The sequence below is a fragment of the Carassius auratus genome, chromosome 27, assembly GCF_003368295.1.
Source record: "Carassius auratus strain Wakin chromosome 27, ASM336829v1, whole genome shotgun sequence".
Lineage (NCBI taxonomy): Eukaryota > Metazoa > Chordata > Actinopteri > Cypriniformes > Cyprinidae > Carassius > Carassius auratus.
In genome coordinates, this window is record NC_039269.1 from 28,626,678 (window position 1) to 28,651,587 (window position 24,910).

The following is a 24,910-nucleotide window of genomic DNA, read 5'->3' on the forward strand; positions in this document are numbered from 1 at the left end:
TTATTTGATTTGTAGTTTGATCGGCGAGTCGTGGCATCAGTGTAAGCTCTTCGTGTCAGTGCTGTTTATAATGCGGAGGCTGTTTAACTATTCAAGATGTTTGATCTAAAACAGAGTATTGTGGGTAGACTTCAAATCGCGCTCGGATACGTTTGGTGGTTATGATTAGCTTTGTGCCGTCTCCTCTCTGCAGCAGGTTGCGTGATAGACTTGGAAAGCATAATTACACTGGCTGAATCCTTCACTGTGGAAGTCACTTTGCAGCTACATGTCAACTAACTCTCATTAGAGTATTAGTAGACTGTTAGGTTGTGGTTAGTGTTAGTAGGATACGTTGACGGGTACTTAGCTACTAGAATGACTTAAGTGATCTATCAAGATAAACTGTTACCAAATAGTAAGTGTGTAACAACGTGGTGGGACCTTCAAATTCTATGCAGGTTTTTGATAGAGAGAAACTAGATCATATTTTTCAGATATTCCCCTTTAAATATAATAACCATCAGCTGTATGCGATGTCCAACATTTGGTTTTCGGTGGCGGAAAATGGGTGTTATACAGCAATCTGAATATGGAGCTGCATTGATATCCCTGTATCGCTGTTACTGAATGAAATATGGCCTTGAAAATTATGATTCAAAAAGAAAAGTTTGTTAGCAAATAGCAACCAAAGTCTAATTCTTTTTAAGTTAAATGCACGCAAACTTTGGAAAAATAAATAATATTTATGGCACTCGGACAGGTACGTCCCATGCAGTTGTTTTGATTGAAGGAAACAAGATACATTTCTGATTTCCAAACATTTGTTCCTCATACATTTCTTTATAAACAAAATAAGTATCATCTGTGTGACCACTGAAAATGTGTACAATTTAACAGTTTACTCCTGGAGCCATATTGAAATTCCAATATCTCTGGAACCGAACGATATAGGGCCTTAAAAATGAAGATGCCAAAATAAATGTTTGTTAAGACGCAACACCTGAAAGGGCATTAAGATATCTTTAATACTACTTGAGTTACAGACATCCAAACTTTGGAGAAAAACAGTTTGAAAAGTGCTTTTCCCCATTTTTGAACGGTCACCATTGGCAGATAATGCAACAAAGATGGCTAAAGTCAACAGATTGTACTAACTAATCTCTGTAGAGATAACATTGTGATGCTGCCATCTTTCTGAAGTCATTTTTACCCCCCTGTAATTTGGCTCTGAATCTCAGGTGAAAACTGCCATTTTGACCCCGCTCTACAAAATAGTGGATTGCTCAGTAAATATACATCCACGACATTTAATATGTTGGCTTTCATTACTATACATGTTTATCTTTCTTCAGAAAATATTGACAAAATCAAAAATTTGATCCGGGGACCTCTGGTTGAGTTCACACAGAATGACCCATGTGATTTCAGAATGAGAGATTTCATCTGTGCAAAGGATTGAGAAGATAGACAGATTCTTTTTTCCTTCTGATTGGATTATTTCAGATCTACGCCTCCTCCTCCACCAATCGGATCGATTGTGGTCTTTTCAGTCCAAATGAGCCATCGTTCCATTTATGAACACATCAATCCGGTTACAGACGAAGAGTGTTTTAAGCTTGATGTTTATGTGATATGATTTCTGTTTTGGCGATCCCAATTCACATCGTTAATTATTTTGTCTTTAATGTGATTTCAGATAGAGCATGAATGGTGAAAGGTGGAGAACAGCAGATTGCTGATGCTCAAGATCCTCTTTTCAATCTGAACTATTGTCTGGCATCTGGAGACGCTCTTGAATAACCAAAATGGCTACTTCACTGTGGAAATGTCCCTTGGTGCATGGACTTGTGTTAACTGTGATTTTTCTACAATCTTCAGAAGGTAAGACCATCTCTACAGATGCTATAGCCTGCTAAAATCATAAAGTGATATGTTTAGAGAGTGTATTTAGTGAATGTGCAACACTTTCCAGCGCAGCATGTTCATGGAGACGCTTCAGATTGTGCTGTAAAGAAGTGGTGTGATTATTCAGCTGTATTCAACTGTTTGAAATGTTTTTGTGTTTGGTTTCAGTTTGCAAATTTGATTTTTTTCTGCCTTGATTCTGTGTTCTTCCACAAAGCTGATTGTGAAATCGTAGACATGTCTGTTGAGCGCATGACCTGTTAAGTTAGTCAGACTTCACTCAATACTCAAAACGCCAGAGATCTGCACTCTCGTGGATCCTTAATTATTCATTTTGCAGTGTAGGTCAAATCATATTTCATGTCAAGTCATAAAAGAGAGAAAATAAATGCAACAAAAATGTGTTTTCCATGAGGGGTAAGAACAGTTATTATTACCTCAGTAGCTAGCTTTAAATAAAAAAAAAAGATAAAAGTTTTTAAAGAAAGGTGTTTTTGCTCTGCAGAATTGAATAAAAATAAACAAAATCACTCCAAACACATCACAACATCCACATACTCTAGGAATAGTTGCTTCTTTTGAATAAATAGTTCATGACTGTTACGTCTGACTGTAATCGGATGAATGTTGTCATAGTCATGTGATCTGCCAGTCATTCAGAAATTCTCTCCCATGGCCTCATGGGATTGGGAAGTGTCCTTTGGATGCACTCTTCAGTATCATCTGGGAATTAGTTGGATAGCCTACTGTTTATGAATACTGTGAATTCGGACATATATACTACCCTACTGTATAGCAGGGAGTTATGCCTACTCAGACGCAGCCAACATTTTATTTTATTTTATGTTTTATTATATTTTATTTTAAGTTGCCATTTCCTGTTCTTTACTCTGTTTTGCTCTACTACATCATGAATAAACCTACCAAACCAAAAATGAAAATGGCAGAATGCAGTCTGTGAAGATGTTAGGCCTGCAGTTGAGATAATTCACTGGATTTGCTGATTTGAGAGAGTACGGGTTGCATGTATTGTCCAATGAAGTGACATTTCTCAAAGTCCCAAAGTCTGATCTGTGTGTGAAACTGTATCATGCTGCACTTGTCTTCTGTTTTGTTTTAGCCTTTGCTAGCTCATATCTAATCTGCATTTCTCCAGCCACAAACGCTGGCCAAAACCACACGTATCTGCTTATATGATCTGGATTTTAATGTACATTATGTTCTAGTTCATTAATTTACATTGATTCTCCAGAAAAGCCTTGTCTTAAGAGTGAACTCTCCTGACGACTCGTTCTAACTACTATTACTTCTTTTGGCAATTGGAGGAGTTTTTTTTTCCCCCTCCAAGATGAGTTTAGAAGAACTTTTCCTACAATGTGCCGCTTTGATCAGCTGACACTTAATCAATTTTTATGTTTTGATTTTGGTTTATCTTTTATAACTTTGGGAATTGGGAGGTTTGGATCTGCACTCGGCTCTTTGTACATCAATGTTTGTTTTCATCTTCTAGCAGCGAGACGCATATTTCTTTTGAGTTTCTGAATGACTTCTGGAAATATGAGATGTTTAAAAAAAAAAAAAAACACCATTAACCTCAGTTGAGTTTGTTTTTGATTTATCTGTTGACAGAATGGCGCAATTACGACCACAGCATTTTACTACAGTAAAGAGTAATCTTAAAGGGTCATGACATGAGAAATCATATTTCCCAGGTTGTTTGATATGTAAGAGATCTCTAAAACATCCTGCATGTGCCTTAAATAAAATAAATAAACCCATTTACATAACCATATAACCAAGCTCATCACATTTGGTATTCACTTTTTTTAAATATATATGTTTACCGATCAAAGATTCATGACATCCATAATTTATAAATAAATTCTTAACTAAATTTTACTTTGCAATTTTCCCAACTGTAAAGAGAGAGACCTGTGTCTCCAAATGTGCAAAATAGTCAAAAGATTTGTACCTCTTTCCCTGTCACTTTCTTGCAATGCACATGCAAAAGAAAGACAAGTCCCTAATTCTGTTTATCACTCACATGAATTACCGAATTCATCTGCAGAGGGTGTATATAGCTATACATTTACTATTCATACTAGTATCTTTAGCAAAAAAAAAAATAATAAGGATCTCAGCCAGGATTGCAAAGTGGTGGAATTTTTTTTTTTCTTCTACCACCAACTTTTCTAAAGGTTTCCAAAAAAATGTGGAAAGCTTCTGAAATTTCCAGGTTGAAAATGCATTTTTTTAGAAATCTCTTTTGGGTTAACCTACTGTGTTTTTATTTATGTATTTGATCTAATTCTGCAGAATGGAATTTCAGTCAGTAGAGCTGGGAAATGTGTATCTAAGCCGGTTGTCAGTAGCAGAGAGAGAGCACTAGTGAACAGATTGGGTTTTGAGTGGAAAGACACGAAGTTACTGCCAGTGAAGGCTAAAACTGTCACTTTTAAGTCGACTTTCTACAAAGTCAGACAGCGTTCCATATCGTTACAGTAAGTCTGAACAATTAGTTTTAAAGCCATCTCATTTCCTGGAACACGTCCAATAATTGTAAATTCTTCCTCTGTGTTATGATGAGCCTTATTATAGATTACTGCTGTAATCCTTTGAGGATTATGAGTATATGCTTCATTATGATCCAGCCCTCTGCTGGAAAAACCCACTTTACCTGTCATTGGTGTGATGCAGGTGGCCAAAAGGTCATTTGGCCTATTATTATAAGACATTAATCAGGATTATTTGTGATTAATCATAGCCATTGAATAGTATTCAAACTAATCATTTCACAGTAATCAAGTATTTATCAATACTAATACAGATGCTACAACTAAATAGATTTTTATTAAATGTAATTTTTTCAATTTCTGAGGATTAAATAAGTAATTCTAGCCATTCAGCATTTTGAAAACCATAATTTTAATATTGAATAGGTATAAAGTGCAAATGATTAACCTAGTTCTTTTGTTGATCGTTTATTGACTTTTACAGAAAATTCTCACTTTTATAAGTTTTTAATTTACATAAACTTTACAAATGTAAAGTTTATGTAAATTTAAATATTTATGTTATGATTTTAATGGTTATTAAGACCTGTAATTTAAAACTATTAGTATTAATATTTTTATGTGAGCATTAGGGTTGCAAAGGGATGTATTTCTGGTCAATTTCCAAAACATTTCTGGTATATTTCCAAAAATCCTGGAACGTTTCCAAAATTTACAGGACATTTTTCACATTTTTGCAACCCAGGTGAGCATTGATCAACTCAATATGAAGTGATTATTAAAGATAATAATTTCAGAGCAGTACACACACACACACACACACACACACAAAACTGTATATATAAAAAAAGTAACTTGAAATTACTGGCAAAATTTACTAATTACATTACGCATTGAATTAAGCATAAAATTAAGCATCACATTTTGCATTTCAATTTAAATTTGAATTTTAAATTATTATTATTATTATTTTTGTAAAACTCACTTTTTGAAACTTGATTGATTTTTTTTTTCTTTAGTGTAATTCTGTCCATGGAAGCAGAGATTTGTTTCAGATGATTTGTGGCTGTATGAATCTTCATTTGAGATTGTGAGGCCAGTGTTGGTCTGTTTTTATTGCTGTACATGACGGACCGAGGGAAATATCAGGAGCTGAATTCCAGCTAACCACGGCTGGACCTCAAACCGTACACGAGCTCCTCCCTGGACAGTGTATTATATCACTGTAAGCTTCAGCAAAATCCTTTCCTGGTGTCTGTGGCCTGATTCCTTGCGCACAGCATGCGGTCCTTCTCTGGCAGTCTTGAAAAGAGGCCTGCCATATTTTTATATTCCAATATGAAAAGCCAAACGATAAATGACTCTGTAGACATTGGCTTCTGAAAGGACACACTTAAGAGAAAAGAGCAAATTGCTTGAAGTGTCTTAGATCATCGAGTGCCTAGCTTGTTTAACAACAGTGTAACAACCGATATCAGGACAAAACTATTTTCGATTGAATCAGGAAAAAAGGGAAATGTAAATAAAAGTGCTTTCTTAGATTTCAAGTTTTTGTTACAAATCTTATTTTTTCAATGCTAAATCTTAACCGTTTTAAACAACCACTGTTTTCAGATAAAAACCCAAGCTTGAGAAGCATATGCATAAAGAGTTTCTTCACGTTATTCATTTGCATCTAATCACTGCACTGCATTATGCATGAGGTCAGATAACAGCGCAAAAAATGAGTTTCAGCGCTGTTCATTCACCTCTGTGTTGTCCTTCACATCTCATAACCCAATTCATGCTCGCAAAAAACAATCTGCAAATGCACAACCAATGCTAGGTTAAAAACAACACGGTTTAGGTCAACCCAATGCTGCTGTGTGTTAAGTCAACTATAGCTGCTGGGTTAAAATGAACCCAGTATGGTGTGCAAGTTAAAATCATTTTAACACATGCATAACGACTGCAGTAGCAACACAGGCCACAGTCATAATCAACAGGTTTAATCGATAATCTAGAACACTGAAAGCAATGTGTACATAAAATGTATTTTACACTTGAACTGTTCAGGAGACCGGACTATCGTTTTTAAACACTGAGAAGAAGAAACATTTAAATGTTGGTGGTAAGAAACACAAAGCGGTGCTAAGCCTCAAAACTAAAGAAAAAACACACTCAGTTGAGGCTACAAAAATTGGAGATTGGCAAAACCGATTTGGTGAACACCTTAACATGTACTTGTGTTCACGCGCTGTGGCGCATCAGTGGTTTCTCTTTACAATGCGTTTTTTGCAGTAATACGCAATGTGTCCAATCACAGTTTGCAAAACTGCTTTCTGTGCAAAAGCAGCACCTCTGGGAATGAGATCTAAATCACAATATGATTGCGCAGATCCTTTCATTGACACACTGGTTGAAAAAAAAAAAAACTTGCTTTGTTGCACCGTGATTGATCGCGCACAATGTGAATAGCTCTATAGGGAATTATTGTTTCGATTCAAGAACATCATTGCAGCATACATTTGCACCGATTAATCACACTTAGTGTTAAAGGCACAATTTGACCAATTATTTCTTCCAACCAATGAAAATAGTTCCACTACTGCCAAACCATCTGAGTGACACCAAAAAACATGCAGACTTGAAAGCCTGTAATAAACTCTGAAAGTCAGTGATAAACTGTCTATTATAGGAAATCAACAGGATTTTCCTCTTCGTTTAAAGCATTTAAACCTCTTGAGATGTTTTGGTGTGAGAGACAACACTCTGACAAAACCTCAGGTTTAAACGAGCACCTTTCTTGCCAGAAACAAAACAAAACTGAAGGTGATGCATTTATATACATACATAAAAAAATATTTAAAATGCATTTGCAAAGTAAGACATATTCACAAAAAAATCCCAGATTATTATATTTAACATTCCCTGCAAGAAAACACATATATCTGTGTAAACCGTAGGGACATCCATCTTAATGTTGTGTATTCTATGGGAATTGACCATAAACATTACAGATGCACTCCGTAACAATTGATTTACATATCTAAAAAAATTATAATAATAAATGAATGATAGTAATTATATCTGAGTATTGTACTCATTTGTTGATATTTTTAAATATAGTCTATCAAAAAAAAAAATTCATCATAGTTGTGTGTATCCTCAATGATAAAGATGCCTTTTGTCAAACAGGTTCCAGACTGTTTTTTCAAACTCACATATTTCTTCATATCTGTAGTCAGTGTGTTTCAGGTCTGGTGTGGATTAGTCACAGTCTGGAACCTGGTTTTGTCTGTCAGGATTTCGTTTTGCCCCCTCGGTTCCTTAAGTAGCTCACTACTACAGCACTTATTTTTGGAGCACACATTGTACTTTGTATTGTACTTCTTGCAGAATCTGTTAAACATTTGACCAAACATAAGAGGGATTAAACAAAATTGTACTTTTTAATTAGTACTGTCCTGAATAGGATATTTCTCACAAACACACACACACACACACAAACATGTATATATATGTATATAGCAAAATTATTTTTTTGCTTCTTGCATGTTTTGCGACTGACTCATTTGTCATCTGCTCTGCTTTGTCGGAGTGGGCGGAGCTAAAGATCTCTTTTGGCACACTCACTCACTGTGAGACTCTGATTGGTGGAATTTTCTGTACAGCATCATGGGTAATGTAGTTTTTCGCCATAAATCCCAGTATTAAATACAATCATTAAAAAGATATTAATGCGATCAGATGGGTTCAACAAAAGCAAATGCAATCAATTCACAACCTCTTTTAAAGTTTATCAGTTAATGTTAAAAATTAATTCCCCAATGGAGAAAATGAAATGGAGTTTTAACTTCTGAAACCTGACTGTTGCGCTCTATACTGCACCAGGTGAGCTAATGAGCAAGTTTACCATGTGCCATCTGTGATGCAGATAACAAAATGTATTTGTTTACAAAATACCGCACTTTGGTGAAAGGGGGTTAATGTCATAACATAGTGTTGTTCAGTAATCTGTTCCTTTAACTGTAATTTGTGTGTAAAGGAATTCAAGTTGTTGGTGTTTTACTGACACTAATATTAATTTAATCTGAAAACTGTACTGAATTGTATGTATAGTTAAATTTTTGGAGTTCTGCAGAAATGTGGGTATGTTTTTGAGTGATAAACAATGTTAAAATAATGCAAATTAGAACCTCATGCATCTTCCCAGCTCAACTGAGATCAACAGGTCAAAACATTTCTATGCCGCTAGCATCGCAAATCCAAGTTTTGGTGAAATTGCAAAACTAATGATTTATTCATTTCCAGAAAGTTTCATAAACACTCCCCATATGTCAGTTTTCATCTCCCAAATCGGACCGTCCTGACCCAAACTCATGCCTTCGATGTGAGTCACTGTTGCTGTGTTGGGCTTTTTTAGATGCTCGCATAAACAGAGCCGTTTTTGATGATGCCACAAAATCATTGTGTGTAGTGTTTGGTAAACTGTTGTTTTTGCCTTGTGGTGCATTTTGGACAAGGGGTTGCTTTCTGATGGTAAGAATTCCTCAAACAACAGTGAAATTTAGAAGTGCTGAGAAGAAGAAAAAACTTTAAAAAGGCAAGCATTGCATTTTAAAAGCAGCTTAACCCCCTTCCAGTACATCTTAAATCCTTTTGGAAAATACAGTAGAACAGCGTAAACCCCGCATTGCTCTGTATATTGGATTATAGACACTTGAGAACAGTTTGCACATTTTCCTTTTCTTCTGAAGCTACTTGGCGTCCAGTAATACGGGAAGAAAATCACAAAAAAGACAAGTAGGCTCAAGAAGTCCCTGCTGGGTCTACTGTGGGACTTCTCATACTTTTCTAAAGATGACACCATCCTTTTCCCCTCTCCACCCATTTTTCAGTCTGAGAAATCCCCCGTGGAGTCCGGGACACAATGGGGGCCGGTCGAGGGGGAGTGTGTTGGATTTGCATGCAGCTGTTTGCTGTTCCTAAAGCCACAAAGGCCAATCAAATTTGCATTAATGGAGGGTGACAGGCAGGAATCCTGCTGGAAGCGGCCCTCACACTCGCACGCTTGGGAGACGCAATGCTTTTCTGCCTAAATGCTCACTGAGCGGGATCTTTCCACGAGAAATGATTACAACTTGTAATAAAACTGGAACAATGTCCTGCTTGTTAGTGTAAATGTTTAAATGTAAAACATCTTAGCTAAGACCTCTTTTACGGTCTTTATTATTATTTTTTAGTTTTAAAATCTAATAATAATAATGGAGACATACATATATTACTGTTGTAACTTACAGTTGTAAAATAAAAACAATATTTGATCATTATAAAGATCCTTTAACTATATAGATTGCCTTATGTTCTTCACTGTTTTAAATGGTCAATCCCTCGAGCGTTTAAGGTTTAAAATCCTCGAGCTTTTCTTTTGGGGAATTTCTGTAAACATCTGTCCACAGAAATGTTGTAAATTATGCAAATGTGTCAATAAAGTAAACCAAAATACATTCCAGAAATGCATAAACTCAGAGCGCATACAGAGATGGAGTTGGTTAGAAAGAAAAAAAAAAATTGTCAAGAGGTCTTGACAATAAGAAAAACTGCTAAAACTAATATACGTACAATAAAATATAATAATTGCAAGAGGTCTTACCTGCATAAATAAAGTAAAATTCTGTGGAGAAGCAGAAAATGGGGTATATTGTGCAACGATATTGGCTATGCTGGCTTGAGCCCACAGCAAACACCAGGAAGATGCATAAGAAAACTACTTTTCCAGCCACTGACCAGAATTCCTGATAAAATTCCAAGTCCAATCCAATGGAACAGGATCACAGCTAATTAGAATCCAGCTAGAACTGTTGCCATGGCAATGCATGGAACATTGCGTGTAATGTATTATGTATGGCATCGGATTCCCCCTTCACATGAGTTAAGTTAAAGGAAAGCGTGAGATAAAGAGGCACGCACTTTGGCAGGCTGGTTTAGGGCGACTGTTACTGCTTTCCTCTCTCTCTTCCCAGCTTTGATGTAAATCTGGACTGCTGCTGGCAGAAGGTGAGTCTGAAAAACTGTGCTGGTGTGTGGAAATAAAGATCGACTCTAGAGAGCCAGGGAGTGGAGCAACATGTTGGAGACTGCGGAGTACAGACAACAGAACTGTTTACTTTGCACTGTTCATCTGTGCACGTCCTTCCAAAGAACAACAAAAGCTCATTATCAAGATAAAGTCAGGTTCTCTTCCAGTCAAATGACACATGCATGCGGGATAACGTCCAAACTAACAAAGGAATCAGTGAAATCTTGCCCACATCGTTTCACTCAGAAATGCATCATATCTATCAGGGATATTGAACAGTCGGCTGGTCATTTTGCGAAACAAACCCTGCGGCTTGAGTCTGAACTCAATGTCTTGAGACATCACAGAATTTACACTCTGCTTTGAAATGCCAACTTATGGTTATCTCTGCGTGTCATACTGGATACAAAATAAATAAATACATAGTCTTACACATAAATAGATAAATCTTACGCAAACACCAACACAGTCTCTCGAAACTGCCAGTTGAAATACCTCATGCTCAGTGTTCCTCTAGTTTAAGTGTTCCTAATATTTACAGTTGTGCATGTTAGTTTTTCATAAAGCAAAGTATAGCTGCATAGTGAACATACTGTGTCTATTGTGCAATAGAAAATGCTTCTCAATCAGTAATACGGAATGGCAAAAAATAATTTTAGAAAAAAAAGGACTTTTGAAAAAGATCACCCTTCCATGTTTAAATTTAGCAAATAATTATTGACTCAGTCACCCATTTAGAGCATATTTGTCTAAATTTCTATATTAAGTATTTTCTGTAACCAGATAACAGATCAAATCTATTTTCAGCGTAGTTTTTAAGAAAGTCTTAATTTGCTTTTTTTTTCACAAATTGAGATCACTTAAATGATCTTAAATTCATAGTCATTACATGAAATGTTGCATGCATTGCCAAAATAAATAAATAAATGCATAAATGCATAAATGTATAAATGAATACCAATAAAATTAATTCTTCCTCAGTATTTCCCCCTCACTTAAATCAAGACACATTTATCTGAGAAGCAAAATGAAGTCTTGTTTTCTGAGAAACAGAACAAAATTATGCATAAAACAAGAACTTAAATTTGTTAATGTGACAAAAATACTGAAGAAAACTGCACTTTTTTTTAAAATGGAAAAGTATGGCAATCTATTGAAAGTTGTGATTTCAAGATTCGAATCATTGCAAATACAAGACATTTACACTTAGAGACCATATTGATGTATTTTTTTCTCTTTTAACCTTTTCCTTAAATTGTGTACTTGGTCTAAAGACGGTCTTAAAAACTCTCTACCTTCACAAAACCTGCAGAAAGCCTGAATTAGGGCTACACAATTAAAAAATGACAATGTTCTAATCATGCAAATGTAGATTAAACCGCAAAAGTCTACTTGTTTTCTTGTTTTAACACAGTTTGTGCAGTGCATGAGACTGAATGAGAGTGAGAAACAGAAATCCTGGAGTGGATCTGGAGCAGCGTATTCAGTCCTCAGTGACTGAGAATCTAACCTTCGGTCTCAATGTCTCTATAAAATAAAGAATAATTCAGCTACATCAGTGCATGCGTTATAACAAGCGCAGAAGCACATTTTTTATGACAGTCTCTAGATGACTTCTGTTTGTCATAATGCATGCACTATGTAAGTTTTGCTTCTGAAAGGGAAACCCCTACAAAAACATATGCAATAAGATCAGCTGCTAAAATAATTGCCTTTCTATTGCTATTTATTCCTGCGTGTCTTTAGTTAATCCTGACAGTAATTTTTTACTCCAAAAAAGAGGGTTTGTGTTGCTGCAAGCTGAGAGGAAAAGTCTGTGGAAGCTCATTGAATCATACAGTTACAAGTTATGAAATTTGGCACACAGTTAGTGGACAGTCCCAATGTAAACTACATGTCTCTGCTTGCATATTTTAAAAGAAGTGGTCCAGAAACCTCATTGTACAGAAAAACAATATCTGAAATATGGCACGGCAACAGCAAACGCCTCTTTATGTTTTGGTCAGTAATATCATCTACTTTTCCTCCCACACTTCACAATGTTCCCTACGTCTCAGGGAAATCTGACCAACCATACGGTCATAACCATAGCTTCTGCATGGCAGTCTTTAATATTCATATCTCATAGTACGTTGGCTTTTTGTGAAGATGCGAAAACAAAATGGACAAATGTCGTCTAATGTATTTCTCTGGTGACATGCATTAATAACAGATATCAGAAAACATCTATTTTTGTTGATATGTTTATTTGGTCAATTGTGAATTTGCCGCACCAAAAGAAATATTCTGACCCATCTATTTCATGCAGGACTCAGGAAATCACACTGATGCAATTTAAGAATAATATGTGACCCTGGACCACAAAACCTCATAAGTCATAAGGGTAGATTTTTGGAAATTGAGATTTATACAGCATCTGACATCTGAATAAATAATCTTTCAACTGATGTATGGTTTGTTAGGAGAGGATAATATTGGGTGAGATACAACTATTTGAAAATCTGGAATCTGAGGGTGCAAAAAAAAAAAAAATCAAAATTTTAAGAAAATCACCTTTTAAAGTTGACTAAATGACGTTCTTAGCAATGCATATTACTAATCAAAAATCAAGTTTAAATATATGTACAGTAGGAAATTTACAAAATATCTTCATGGAACATGATCTTTACTCAATATCCTAATGATTTTTGGCTTAAAAGCAAAATCAACAATTTTGACCCATACAGTGTTTTTTAGGCTATTCTACAAATATACAACATGACATTAATACATTATGACATTAATATCCGAGAGCTGTAGACATAATGCATACTAAAAGTGCATTATGTAATTGTGCATTATGCAGTTTGTAATTTTACATATGACACCAAACCAAGTCATTACTTCATGCATACGTTTGTTATATATATTAACTGATAAATATCCAGTTGCTGCCTAGTAATATTCATTACTTAATGCTTTTGTGGTTAAAAAGTGTAAAACAAGGCATTGCATGATTGAAAACATATACAAGATTTGCAAAAAGTGTCTGTTATTTTCGAAACGGTTGCATTCAAAGTCTTTCGGAAGGATGCACTGTTTTAGGTTTTCTGTGTTCAATGTTGGTGGGCCATTAAAGCTGAAATCCTCTGACCGAACACATCTTTCCTCCAGCGTTCAGTCGTGCAGCGCTGCCGTTCGGTCTGGTGCGGAGAGAGCTGTCCTGTGAGGGTTACCCCATCGATCTGCGCTGCCCGGGGAGTGATGTCATCATGATCGAAACCGCCAACTACGGCCGCACAGACGACAAGATATGCGACGCCGACCCCTTCCAGATGGAGAACATTAATTGCTACCTCCCGGATGCATATAAAATCGTATCTCAAAGGTAAAAGCCTATCTGCCTAGCATTGCCTCTAGTCCAAATGTGGATGCTATTTCCTCGCTTCCTTTATCGCTTGTAGCTACTGAATTTGGCTCAGCAGATATTGTGTGCTTATTTCTGAAAAGCTCTAGAGTTTAACATGCAATCTCAAGTTCAGATTCTTCCAGAGTGCTTTTATAAATAAACGCCACCTGTGTTAGTCCACTTTCATCCGTCCAAACCTCATTAGGGTTTGACATGATCCATTCTGTCTCTGTTAGTTTGGGAATACTCAAGACCTTCCTCAAAATGAACCATATGCTTTTGCTTTCAGGATGGCCTACATTTGAGCATTGTGAGGGTTAAAATGGTTAAACAATACGTCTGTTCTTCGCTTCAATAACTGTGCTTTCCACACTGTTTGGCCCAAAATAAAATAAAATATATCCAGTAATTAGAGAAAGCATGTGAACTTTTTATAATAAGGCAAGCACTATTTAAGCTATTATTGGTTGTTTGTTTGTCATTACGTAAGGTTTGTTGCCTTTGTATTCTAACACTGCTTTGCTAACTTAGGTTGCCAGATCTGAGTAAAAACTAGCCCAATAAAACTATTCTAATGGCCCAAGCCCCAAATATCAAAACCTCACTGTTATATATAATACACACAATTTTAACTTGAAAATCACTGTACAAGGCTAGTCATGGTCATAAAAACTGTCTATATTCATAGAGAAGCTACTCTGCTAGTTGCCTTTCACCTTCACAAAACTCATGATCCAGCACCGTTTCAGAATCGGCAACATTTAAAATAGGTAAAAGATTTAAATACAAGCATTTCCGTCAAATAGGGTTCATGCAATATTACAAACTTTTAACCCACAGGGGTGAAAGAGATCTTCGCCAGCAGCAACAGTTTAAAAGTCACCCAATTTTGCGGTAAAGCCACAGACTTGGCAACCGTGATGTTAAACCCGCTCCAGAGCTATCAGGGTTTAGAGAGACAATAACCCAAGGTTAAACACAGTGTGAAAAGCCCCAAAACTGGAAGTCGACTATCCGTGTTATTCAGCTGCCAGGGCTTCAGCTGGCAATGCTTCTCAACCAGCAGAAAGCAGCATGGCATTAGCTCAGCCAAAAATGAAAATCCAGTCATCTTTTACTGTTACCTATGAATGGCAGGCACCACAGAGGAAATACTCGAGTTGTATTTATATTCAGTGCTGGGAGATTTGAAAGTATTTTTTTTTTCTATTTTAAATTCCATGTCAGAATTACTTGCAGTTGGCCTTGAGTTAGAATTAATGATTTTTTCCCCCTGGTTAGCCTACAGCCAAAGTGTCTTGTGGTTAACATGAGGATGTGTAAGCATGCATTAGCACAGCCGCACTCAGTGCATGCAGAACATGATGCAAGGAAGGTGCAATTAACAAAAATGATACAAGGCGTCTTCATGCAGAAGCCCGATGAACACACAACTAATCTAGAGGTGTGGGGGGAGGACATGTAAGATGCTAATGTGAAGATTAAACTATGTTGAATACAATATTTTGAAGAATACGGGTGTGCAAAGAATCATTGTTCCCGATTGACTTGGTATGGAAAATATCAAATACCAAAATCCTAATGAAGTCAGTGGGGACCAGATATTGTTTGTTTACCAGCATTCTTTAAAATGTCTCCAAAACAGTAAATGAAGACAGAATTCCAATGTTTGGGTGACTGTCCCTTTAAGTGAGAAGTTTTGTCCATTAATTGATTTCACTGAATGTTTCAGGTGTAACAATCGGACGCAGTGTGTAGTCATCACCGGCTCGGACGTCTTTCCAGATCCGTGTCCTGGGACATACAAATATCTTGAGGTCCAGTATGAATGTGTGCCATACAGTAAGTGATCTATCTATTTCAAATAATAATAACTTTAATTTAACTTGTTTATTTTACTGTAATGTCTTGCAAAGTAACAGTAGAACAGTAAAATGCTGAAATGTAGTATTATAGAATTTGGTTTGGCATAATAATAATAATAATAATAAATAAAACATCTAAACTTTATTTGTATGTGGGTCAAAGACGATATGTCGCATTTTGGTGTCCGCATCAAATAAAATTTACAAAAGTGATTTTATATACAGAAAAGCATATGACATGCAAGTAAATTGTCTGGTTTAATACTTAAATGACTTTTGTGAAAATAAATGTCAATATATGGGTGAAATAACGTTCTGTTGCGATTCAGCATAATAGATATATTTATGTAAAAATAAAACAATGTACTTATTCAGATCTGTTCTTAATAAAACATTTACAAGAAATAGTGGTTATGCTAAATTGGACTATATTTTATATTCAAACCTAGTGGTTTGAAGGTTAGTGGGAAAGATTGGTAAATATTTAAAATTACAATCAATTAGTATTTTTAGGGCTGCACTGTCATCTGATGATTCAGTAAATATGACGACAATATTTTTTTTTGCCAAATACTGTTACACTAATTGATATTTTAGGGGGTGTCTTCAATAATGTGTGATAGTCTATTAAAAATAAATAAATAAAAATAATGCTGTATTAAACTTGTTGTTTTGATGCTTAAACCCCCTTTTCATCTTTGACCCTTGTTTTGATGTTGAATAAGTAATAGCACCCCACACGTAATATACCACCAGCTTACTAACAGCTTTTATCTTTATATCATCGCTCTGTTCCAAAACACAGCGAGCTGCTCTTCTCGGGATGTGTGTTTTCATTTAGGATGCTTCCTAAGCACTTTGTATTATAAATATATACATTTCAAATGAATATAAATAATCAGTGCAGTGCATTATGGGATTGCCTTATCCATAAAGGAAAAGTGCAATGCTGCCATAGATATAGACAGACATTTGGCATGTTTTGAGTGCACCAATGAATCCTTAAAATACTCTCTCTGTACAGTAAGCAGCTCATTGGGATTTGGAACAGAGCCATTGTCCGTTTCAGCGTTTAGCTTCGTGCCGTTGTTTCTCCGTCAGTGATTAAATGGAAAGGTGTTTACTCTGTGTTTAATATCTTCAGCTCAGCTTTTGGATTTCTGATTCTTTGTCCAGTTTTGCAGCTGATGGCCGTTGTGTCCTTGAGAAATAAAACGTTCTGTCTTCAGACATCTTTTCTACAGATGCTTTGTTTCTTGTGTTTGTCTCTCCATTGAAAGACTAGTTTTTTTTTCAGATGGATGTTGGAGGACCATGTCCTGTTTGTGTTGGCCAATAATTTTGGCTCCTGTTTTTTCAGAGACTGATCTGTCTTTTAGTTTCTACAACAATATTGTGCAGCACAACCATCTTCAACATTGATAATAATCAGAAATGTTCCTTAAGCAGCAAATAAGCATCTTAGAATGATTTCTGAAGGATCGTGTGTCGCCGAAGACTGGAGGAATGATGCTGAAAATACAGTTTTTCTCACAGGAATCAGTTCCATTTATAACATATTCACATGGAAAGGTTGTTTTAAAATATAATATTATTGTTTTTAATGCATTTTTGATCAAAAACATTCAGTCTTTGTGAGACTTCTTTCAAAAAAACATAAAATCTTACAGATCCCAAACTTAATATCTCTTTGGCTTGGCTTTTCGTTTTAATGATAACTTTAAAACCCAGCAGAAGGCTGTTTGTGAGTCAGTTTGTTTCTTTGGCAGTGGATTGAAGAGACGACCACTGCAGCACTAATCCTTCTCCCCTTCAGGAAATTTAGAGCGCAAACCTTCTCACTTAATTCATATTCATGATCCAAGTTTTTTTTACTACTTTCAATTTCAAATTCAATTTATAGTCCCAAAAAAAATCATATTATATTAATATGAGATCATGAAGATTTTAATGTATGTTAATGAATGCATTAACTTGCCTGTAGATGTTTTGTTTGTTTTGTAACAATGCATTGTTCACAATAATGTTGTTCAACTGCAATCTTATCTAATCTTAGAGAATAATTGAATATTAGACAATTAGTGGTTAAAAGTGTCATTTTTAAACGCCTAGTAATATCTGTCTGCCTCTTTATGTTGTCGTTTTTCTTTCTCCTGCTCGCTAACCGCTAACTTCTCTCTTTGTTGCTAGGTGTCTACTGATAGCAACATGATTGATTAAACCATATTCTCAGTAACACAGGTGTTGTCCCTAAGTGTTTTACTTTGAACATTTTTTTTTCTCTGCATATGCTGTAAATTTTCCCATTGGATGGTCTCTTCTTTGACGTAAATGTATTGGCCTGTATATGTAAATGTAAGGTTTTTTGGGGGGGCTCTTCTAATCTTTTCTCTCCCTTGACGCTCTTTCCATTCTCTTGTTTTTCCACGGCTCGAAATAGAAGTGGAGCAAAAAGGTAAATGACTGCTCTGGCACTCAGTCCTCAGCTCCTTGTTTTGTGTTGTATGGTTTCGAACCCTTCCCACTGCTCCCCCCCGCCACCCCATCGCCTACATGATATCAAGATGGAGATCCATCGAACCCAAGCCCAGAAAATGTTGGGTTGGAGGTTTAAATGTCAAAAATCAACCTTTTTATATACTTCACACATGGATATTACACTGAAATCTTCTTGTATTGTATATTATTGTCCATTTTCCAAGGTCATGCATATAATTTGTATGATGAAATACTTTCTAATTTCCCAGTTAAATGTGCAGAACCAATTAGACGTAAGCTGTCTTTCAGGTGATCCCTGCAAAGTGCAAACACTGTGGGGTTAACAACAAATTACTTTTAAGTGTCTAGTTCAGCCCAACTTGGACTCAGCCACTGGTGAGACTAAAGTGGGACCTTTTTGTTTTTAAGACAGGGAAAACCAGTTTTGAAAACCTGTTTGGAATTTTTTTTTTATGGCAATCTATTCAGTGACCCTAGAAGCACAACAATCGCATGCTTCACGTTAAAGTAAGATAAGCTCTTTGACACAGTTGGTTCATATACAATGAACTTTGGCTGAAATTTATTTGGCAATGATATTGATGGGAGAGAGAGGCTGACTGTCTGTAGCCATCTGCATGTGATATGCTGTTCATCACAGACTTTGCATTTCCAACTGGTTGAACACCAACTAAAGACGGGCGCGTTTGGCAAAGGCCTCGCTCTCAGTGACATGAACGAAGACTCTTCTCTTTGGCTCTCATCCTATCTGTCCTGAACAGCATTGTCATCCTGTTCCCTTGACCTCCGTGTCCTTTCCTCCCGCCTCTCATGTGTCGTCGGTTCTCTCCTCAGACATGATCCATGTATGTGTGTTTACTTTCAAAGGTATGGCTTTTGCAACCAATCTGACAAACCCTCCCCATACTGTTGATGTAAAAGATCCGTGAACGTAGATATTCCAAAATAAATGTCATCTGTCCATTAGTGTTGTTTCTCTCATCTTTTTTCATTTACAGGACTTTTTTGCCGTCCTCTTCTTCCCTCTTGACTGTTCCTCTCAGTTAAACTTGTTTGAGAACTATCCCAGGGAGCAAGGCCACCTCAAAACAGAGTCTCACTTAACCTCTCGTTTTTTTCGACTATGCACGCAACACCAGTAATCACACTGTCAAAGTGAAAATGTGTTACATTAGCTTCTGAAATTCATGTTTCACTTACACACATCCAAAGATTTGGACCTAAAGTATGCATAGAAGGTCTTGGGAGTGCATTCCTGGTTCATTTTCTAACTCTAGTTCTTGACATTTCTTCCCAGTTTTTATTTGCCCTGGAACTCTGAAAGCGGTAGGAGATCCAGCCTTTGTCTTTGAGGCGGAACAGCAATCTGGAGCTTGGTGCAAAGACCCCCTGCAGGCGGGGGACAAGATCTACTTCATGCCGTGGACTCCATACCGCACTGACACGCTCATTGAGTACGCCTCACTTGACGATTTGCGAAGCGGTCGACAGACGACTACCTACAAACTTCCACACCGTGTTGACGGAACCGGATTTGTGGCATACGATGGGGCCATCTTCTTCAACAAGGAACGCACGAGAAATATCGTCAAGTTTGACTTGCGGACTCGGATAAAGAGTGGGGAGGCCATAGTCGCCAATGCCAACTACCACGACACCTCGCCCTATCGCTGGGGTGGGAAAACAGACATTGACTTGGCGGTGGACGAGCGGGGACTGTGGGTTATCTACGCTACAGAACAGAATAACGGACGTATCGTTCTCAGCCAACTCAATCCTTATACTCTGCGCTTTGAGACGACATGGGAGACTGTCTACGACAAACGCTCTGCCTCCAATGCGTTCATGGTGTGCGGCATACTCCACGTGGTCCGTTCCACCTATGAAGAGAATGAAAGTGAGGCCAGTAAGAGCCAAATTGACTATGTGTATAACACCAAACTGGGCCAAGGGGAGTATGTCAATATCCTCTTCCCTAACCAGTACCAGTACATCGCAGCTGTGGATTACAACCCGAGGGATAACCAGCTATACGTGTGGAATAATTTTTACATTCTGCGATACAATCTGGAGTTTGGGCCACCCGATCCAGACGAAGGTAAGACTCATTATGGTCTTTATGGAGTCTGATTTGTCTGCAGAGCGTAGGCTGTTATGGATGATTTAGTTTTAATTTTGAGTACTGTAGAGAGTCCTCTAAACCAAAATAGCTGAAGTGCATGGGATTATTGTTTTGTGTGATTGTTGCAGAGTCTGCTTGTGAAGGCATATTATGGCTGTGAGCCAAGCAAGGCTCTCATTCGCTCGACTCAAGTAGCTGGGTCTTTGCAGTCCTATTCCCATCTATTTTTTCCGTAACCCTGTAAATCTCACCCATAAACTCAGACCGGGAGCTGCAGGGGGATCTTCACAATTGGCATGTTTCACAAAAGCATCTCAGAAGCCTAGAAGAAAATTATCTCAGCTTGTTCCAAGTGGTATCAGATTAATTTCCTAGAGAATGGGAAAGGGTCTTGATATCATTTGGTGTGTGGTGAAGGAAAATGCATAGCATTTGCATGAAAAGATGCAGTTATCATTGGCTGTAAAAAGGCTCAAGGAATGACAGTGCTACCAAGAGTAGACCTCTTTTGCATGGTTAAAAGTGTTAACTAAGCCTAGCTTTAACTTTGCTCAAGAAAATGTGTAGTCTAAGCTAGTCGCCTTTGCTTTCTCCAGAAATGTGTTCAAGAAATAGTCATTGTATGACCAAATGCATGTATCATTGCCCCACAACAAGGCTTGAAAAATGACTTGCCAGAGGAAAAAAGATCAGTCATGAAGAGCCATTCATTTTGATTGGGAGCCACCAGACAACATTCTTCTGTTAGCAAGAAGAAGAATTAAACAGAGACACAATGTTATTATTTTTGTGCCAAATACCCTGTGCATGCAAGAGTGTTTTTTATGTGCAAAAATGTGCATGTGTAAAGAATTATTGTATTGTAAAACCATGCGTCTTTTTTTGCAAAGAAGGGCCATATGACAGTTTCTAAAAAAATGTACCCAGTCATCAATATTCCCCCCCTTATTCCTCATAGGCTGAAAATCTGGTGCAAAAGCTATGCGCCATTGAGCATGTGAGCAGTGAAAGCTCTGAGCACACACAGAGTATGTATGAGGAGAGAAAGCCAGTGAGATCTTGAACATCTACTGCAGTCACAAAGATCTCAGAATTGTGTTCAGATGTGGACATCAGTACATCTTTTGATGAACATTTCAGTTAAAATTGAATGCTGAAAACTGAGTTCCCATGTATGTAAAAGACTTTTGCGTGCTCAAAATATCCCCTTGTGTGTGCGGAGTTGTGGCACAAAAATAGCTCCATAAAAACTATGGTAAGTGGTGGCATTGGTGCCTGCAGTGCTTTAGCAGCACTTCCCCTTTTGACTAGGTCTGATTGTTTCCATTTCTGTCTGCTGTCCTAAGCCGTGTGCATGCAAAGGTCGAGCCTTGGAATTTCCAAGATCCTCTTTCCCCCCCTTCAAGCCACAATTAAGTCAGCGCACCAAATTTTAACTGGCCCACCATGCATGACAGGGAATGCATGCGTTCAGCCTTTTTGTTCTGGCAGTCACATGTATATGGAATTAACATCTGAATTATCATAATTGCTTTTAGTGGGTGATCAGGGCAGTGAAGCGAATATGGGATGGTTTTGAATTGCCATTTAGAAGCCAGTGTTTTTTTTTTTTTTGGTTGTTTTTGCCATACTTTAATTTACTAAGTTAAGTCTGCAGTATTAATTAAAATTTTGATCTATTGGGTCGAATTTCACAGGAAATTCCAGGCTTACTTCATTCATTCTAGCATGTTTACATCATGTCTTTAAACATTTGTCCAGCTGCTTTATACCGTTTTTGGCTGTGGATTGGTTGTACCTTGTTGCTACATTAATAGTGTTGTTGTGTAGAATTTGAACCCCAACCTGCGTTGACCTCTGGGAAATCACCCTTGATCAAAACTAAAGCCCCTTTCACACTGCACACTGGTCCCGGAAGATTGCTGGAAAATTGCCGGATTGCCTTCTGTGTGAATGCAAACACGTCCCAAGATTGATTTTGGGGATCGATCCCAAGTTGGGAACCTAGTAACATTTCCGGGTTCAGTCCCAGAACAAGCTCTGTGTGAACAAAAGCCAGAACCAATGCCGTAAAGTGTGTGTCATAGTGATGACGCTTGTTATCGTGCAACTTTTTTTACCGGGTGTTTTGAAGGCAGATCAAAGTTTGCGAACCAAAAAATATGTGCAAACTATAATGAAGCAGAGATCAGGTAGCCTAACGTGCCTAGCGTTTTCGACTCATTCATTACACCTCACATCCTGATGCCACGTGCCATTACAGGCAGATTCATACTTGCAGTTGCTGCCAAAAATATTGATACCCATGTTTATGTTTTCCCCTAATAATCTTGACAGATGACGGATACATTTAATAAGGTTATAAAAAACCTTTATAAAGGTTAAAAAGGCCCCTGGAAATCAATTTAAGTTGGCAAACATCGTCCCTTAATGGGAATGTTAATTTCCATCACTACTGTGGTTATAAAACCAGAGCTTAAACTAGGACATCTGCTGTGTTAATGAAAGTATAATTAGACATTCCTGTTCACAGTAGCATAGCTTTACATCAGTGAGCTTGTGCTGGACATACACAAACACTAGTTTGTTGTCACTAAACCACGGGTAATTTTATGTTAAACGTATAATATTTCTTCTCTAACTGCTCAATATTAAACTGTTATACAGTTGATTGCAATAAAATATTTTTCTTAGAAAGAAAATGTAAATAGTGTCTCTTTAGTGGGAATGAAATCTCGAAGCCTGATCTGAAGAAAATGAGTTGCTTGCATTAATATTCACAGCCCCACAGCAATACCTGGCCGCGAAGCATCCGTAGAACTTAAACCACCCGAAACCGATGACGCGAGATGCGTCTATGGGAGCCATTAAATCTCATTACCAGACTTTATGAGCTGTGTATTAAGCCTCAACTGTGAGTTGTACTTTGGGTAATTACATGTTAGCACAATTTCCAGCTTTTAAAAGAGTACCAGGGAACCCGTTATTCTCTTTGACTCTTGTAACAACACCCTGAAACGCTACTGCGAGTCGAGGAACAGAGAGTGTTAAATCCTTCGTAATAATCCTCCTTTACAATTCCCATAATTCCGTGAGGGCACAGACTGCACGTCGGATTTATAAAGGAATCCGTGTGAAATGAGAAGCATGCTCCAACCTTAATAGAGGCCTGAGCTTTTCCCAATGAGTCTAACTTGTCTGTATATATACAACAAGATTTCTGTTTATTTCCATTTCTAGGTAGAAATCATCTTGTGTCATTTCACACAAATGTGTTTGATAATGAAATCTTTATAATAATGTTATCTAGCAAGTCTTATCTTTCAGTGTTGAGCCTTCATAAAAAATGTGAAATGAAAATGCATCAGAAAGGTCTCTTCAAATCAAGACTAACAAAAATATCTTGGGCTAAATGAAGAGCAAATGGACCTTAGTGTGATTAATTTAACATTAAGTGTTATTCCTGTCTATTTTATTTATTTATTTTATTGTGAGGAACAAGTGAAGAGCACCATTGCTAAAATCGACGTCTAGATTGTCCAAATAAATTGTTGGAGACAGAAGCGCATTTTAATGACAGAATATACAAAGCACAATAGTAATACATGAAACACGAATATAGATATGCTGTATGAACTTTTTCCGACTGACAAAGCAAAGTTTTGTCCATTTTTTGCCTTCCATTTAAAAAAGATTTGAGTATTGTTTCATATATCAGAGCACTTGTTGGCACAGAAAACAGTATTGATGGCTTGTACTCCACAGTAGAGTTTGGATCGGTACATTACATTTATTAGTACATTATTCCAGTTTCTGTCCACTCACGCTGCCTCCCACAAAATCCATCAGGTAGAAGGCAATGAGGATTTTCCACTCCCGCTCTGATGTCATAGGTTAAAGGTTCGTGTTGCACCCTCTGTTGTACGAGCAGGAATTTTGTGCTTCCTTCAACCTGATGCATATTAGTTCCACTCTGGTGTGAAAAGACCATTTATCTGCCCGATAGCTACCTCGTTTTTCACTATGCGTTTGGTGTGACCGGCCTTAAAGGGATACTCCACCCAAACATGTATCTGACTTACTTTCTTCTGTGGTTTGAGCTAGTCTTCCTTACCAGCTAAAGAAGTGGTCAAAACCCCTTTAAAAGCAGCCTTTTACCATCATTTCCATTGCTTTGTTTTTCTATGAAACTCCATTTCCATTCCACTGAAGAAAGGAAAGTTATATACATCTGGGATGGTATGAGGATGAGTAAATGATGAGGCAATTTTCTTTTTTTGGGTGGAGCATCTCTTTAATGGGCATTTACGGGATTCTCAAACTTGGAAGTCGTCGTTGGTGCATAAACCTCTATAATGATGAACAGGAGACTGTTTTTGCATTCCCATTTTCTCCGACAGAAAAATTCCATGATAGCGTTTTCCATGAACGATTGATTACAGCTGTCTGATGAGAGAAAGATGTCTAATTCATCACATCACCACAGTTGTTAAACCATGTATTTTTTCTCTTTTCTCATTGAATGTTATGTTACAATCAATGCATTAAGCTCCAGATGTCAAATGAGTTCAGTTC

General features: G+C 37.1%; 1 protein-coding gene across 3 annotated transcripts in view; it reads left to right on the top strand.

Annotated features, from left to right (window-relative positions):
• Positions 1-24,910, top strand: part of adgrl2b.1 (adhesion G protein-coupled receptor L2b, tandem duplicate 1) — an 85,894-nt gene that overhangs the window by 16,415 nt on the left and 44,569 nt on the right. For all 3 annotated transcript variants that reach the window (XM_026207031.1, XM_026207029.1, XM_026207030.1), the window contains exons 2-5: positions 1,679-1,863; positions 13,615-13,828; positions 15,582-15,691; positions 19,511-20,311. In XM_026207031.1, coding sequence (XP_026062816.1) covers positions 1,788-1,863; positions 13,615-13,828; positions 15,582-15,691; positions 19,511-20,311 — 1,201 coding nt within the window. In that variant the 5' untranslated portion in view covers positions 1,679-1,787. The remainder of the gene's footprint in view (positions 1-1,678; positions 1,864-13,614; positions 13,829-15,581; positions 15,692-19,510; positions 20,312-24,910) is intronic.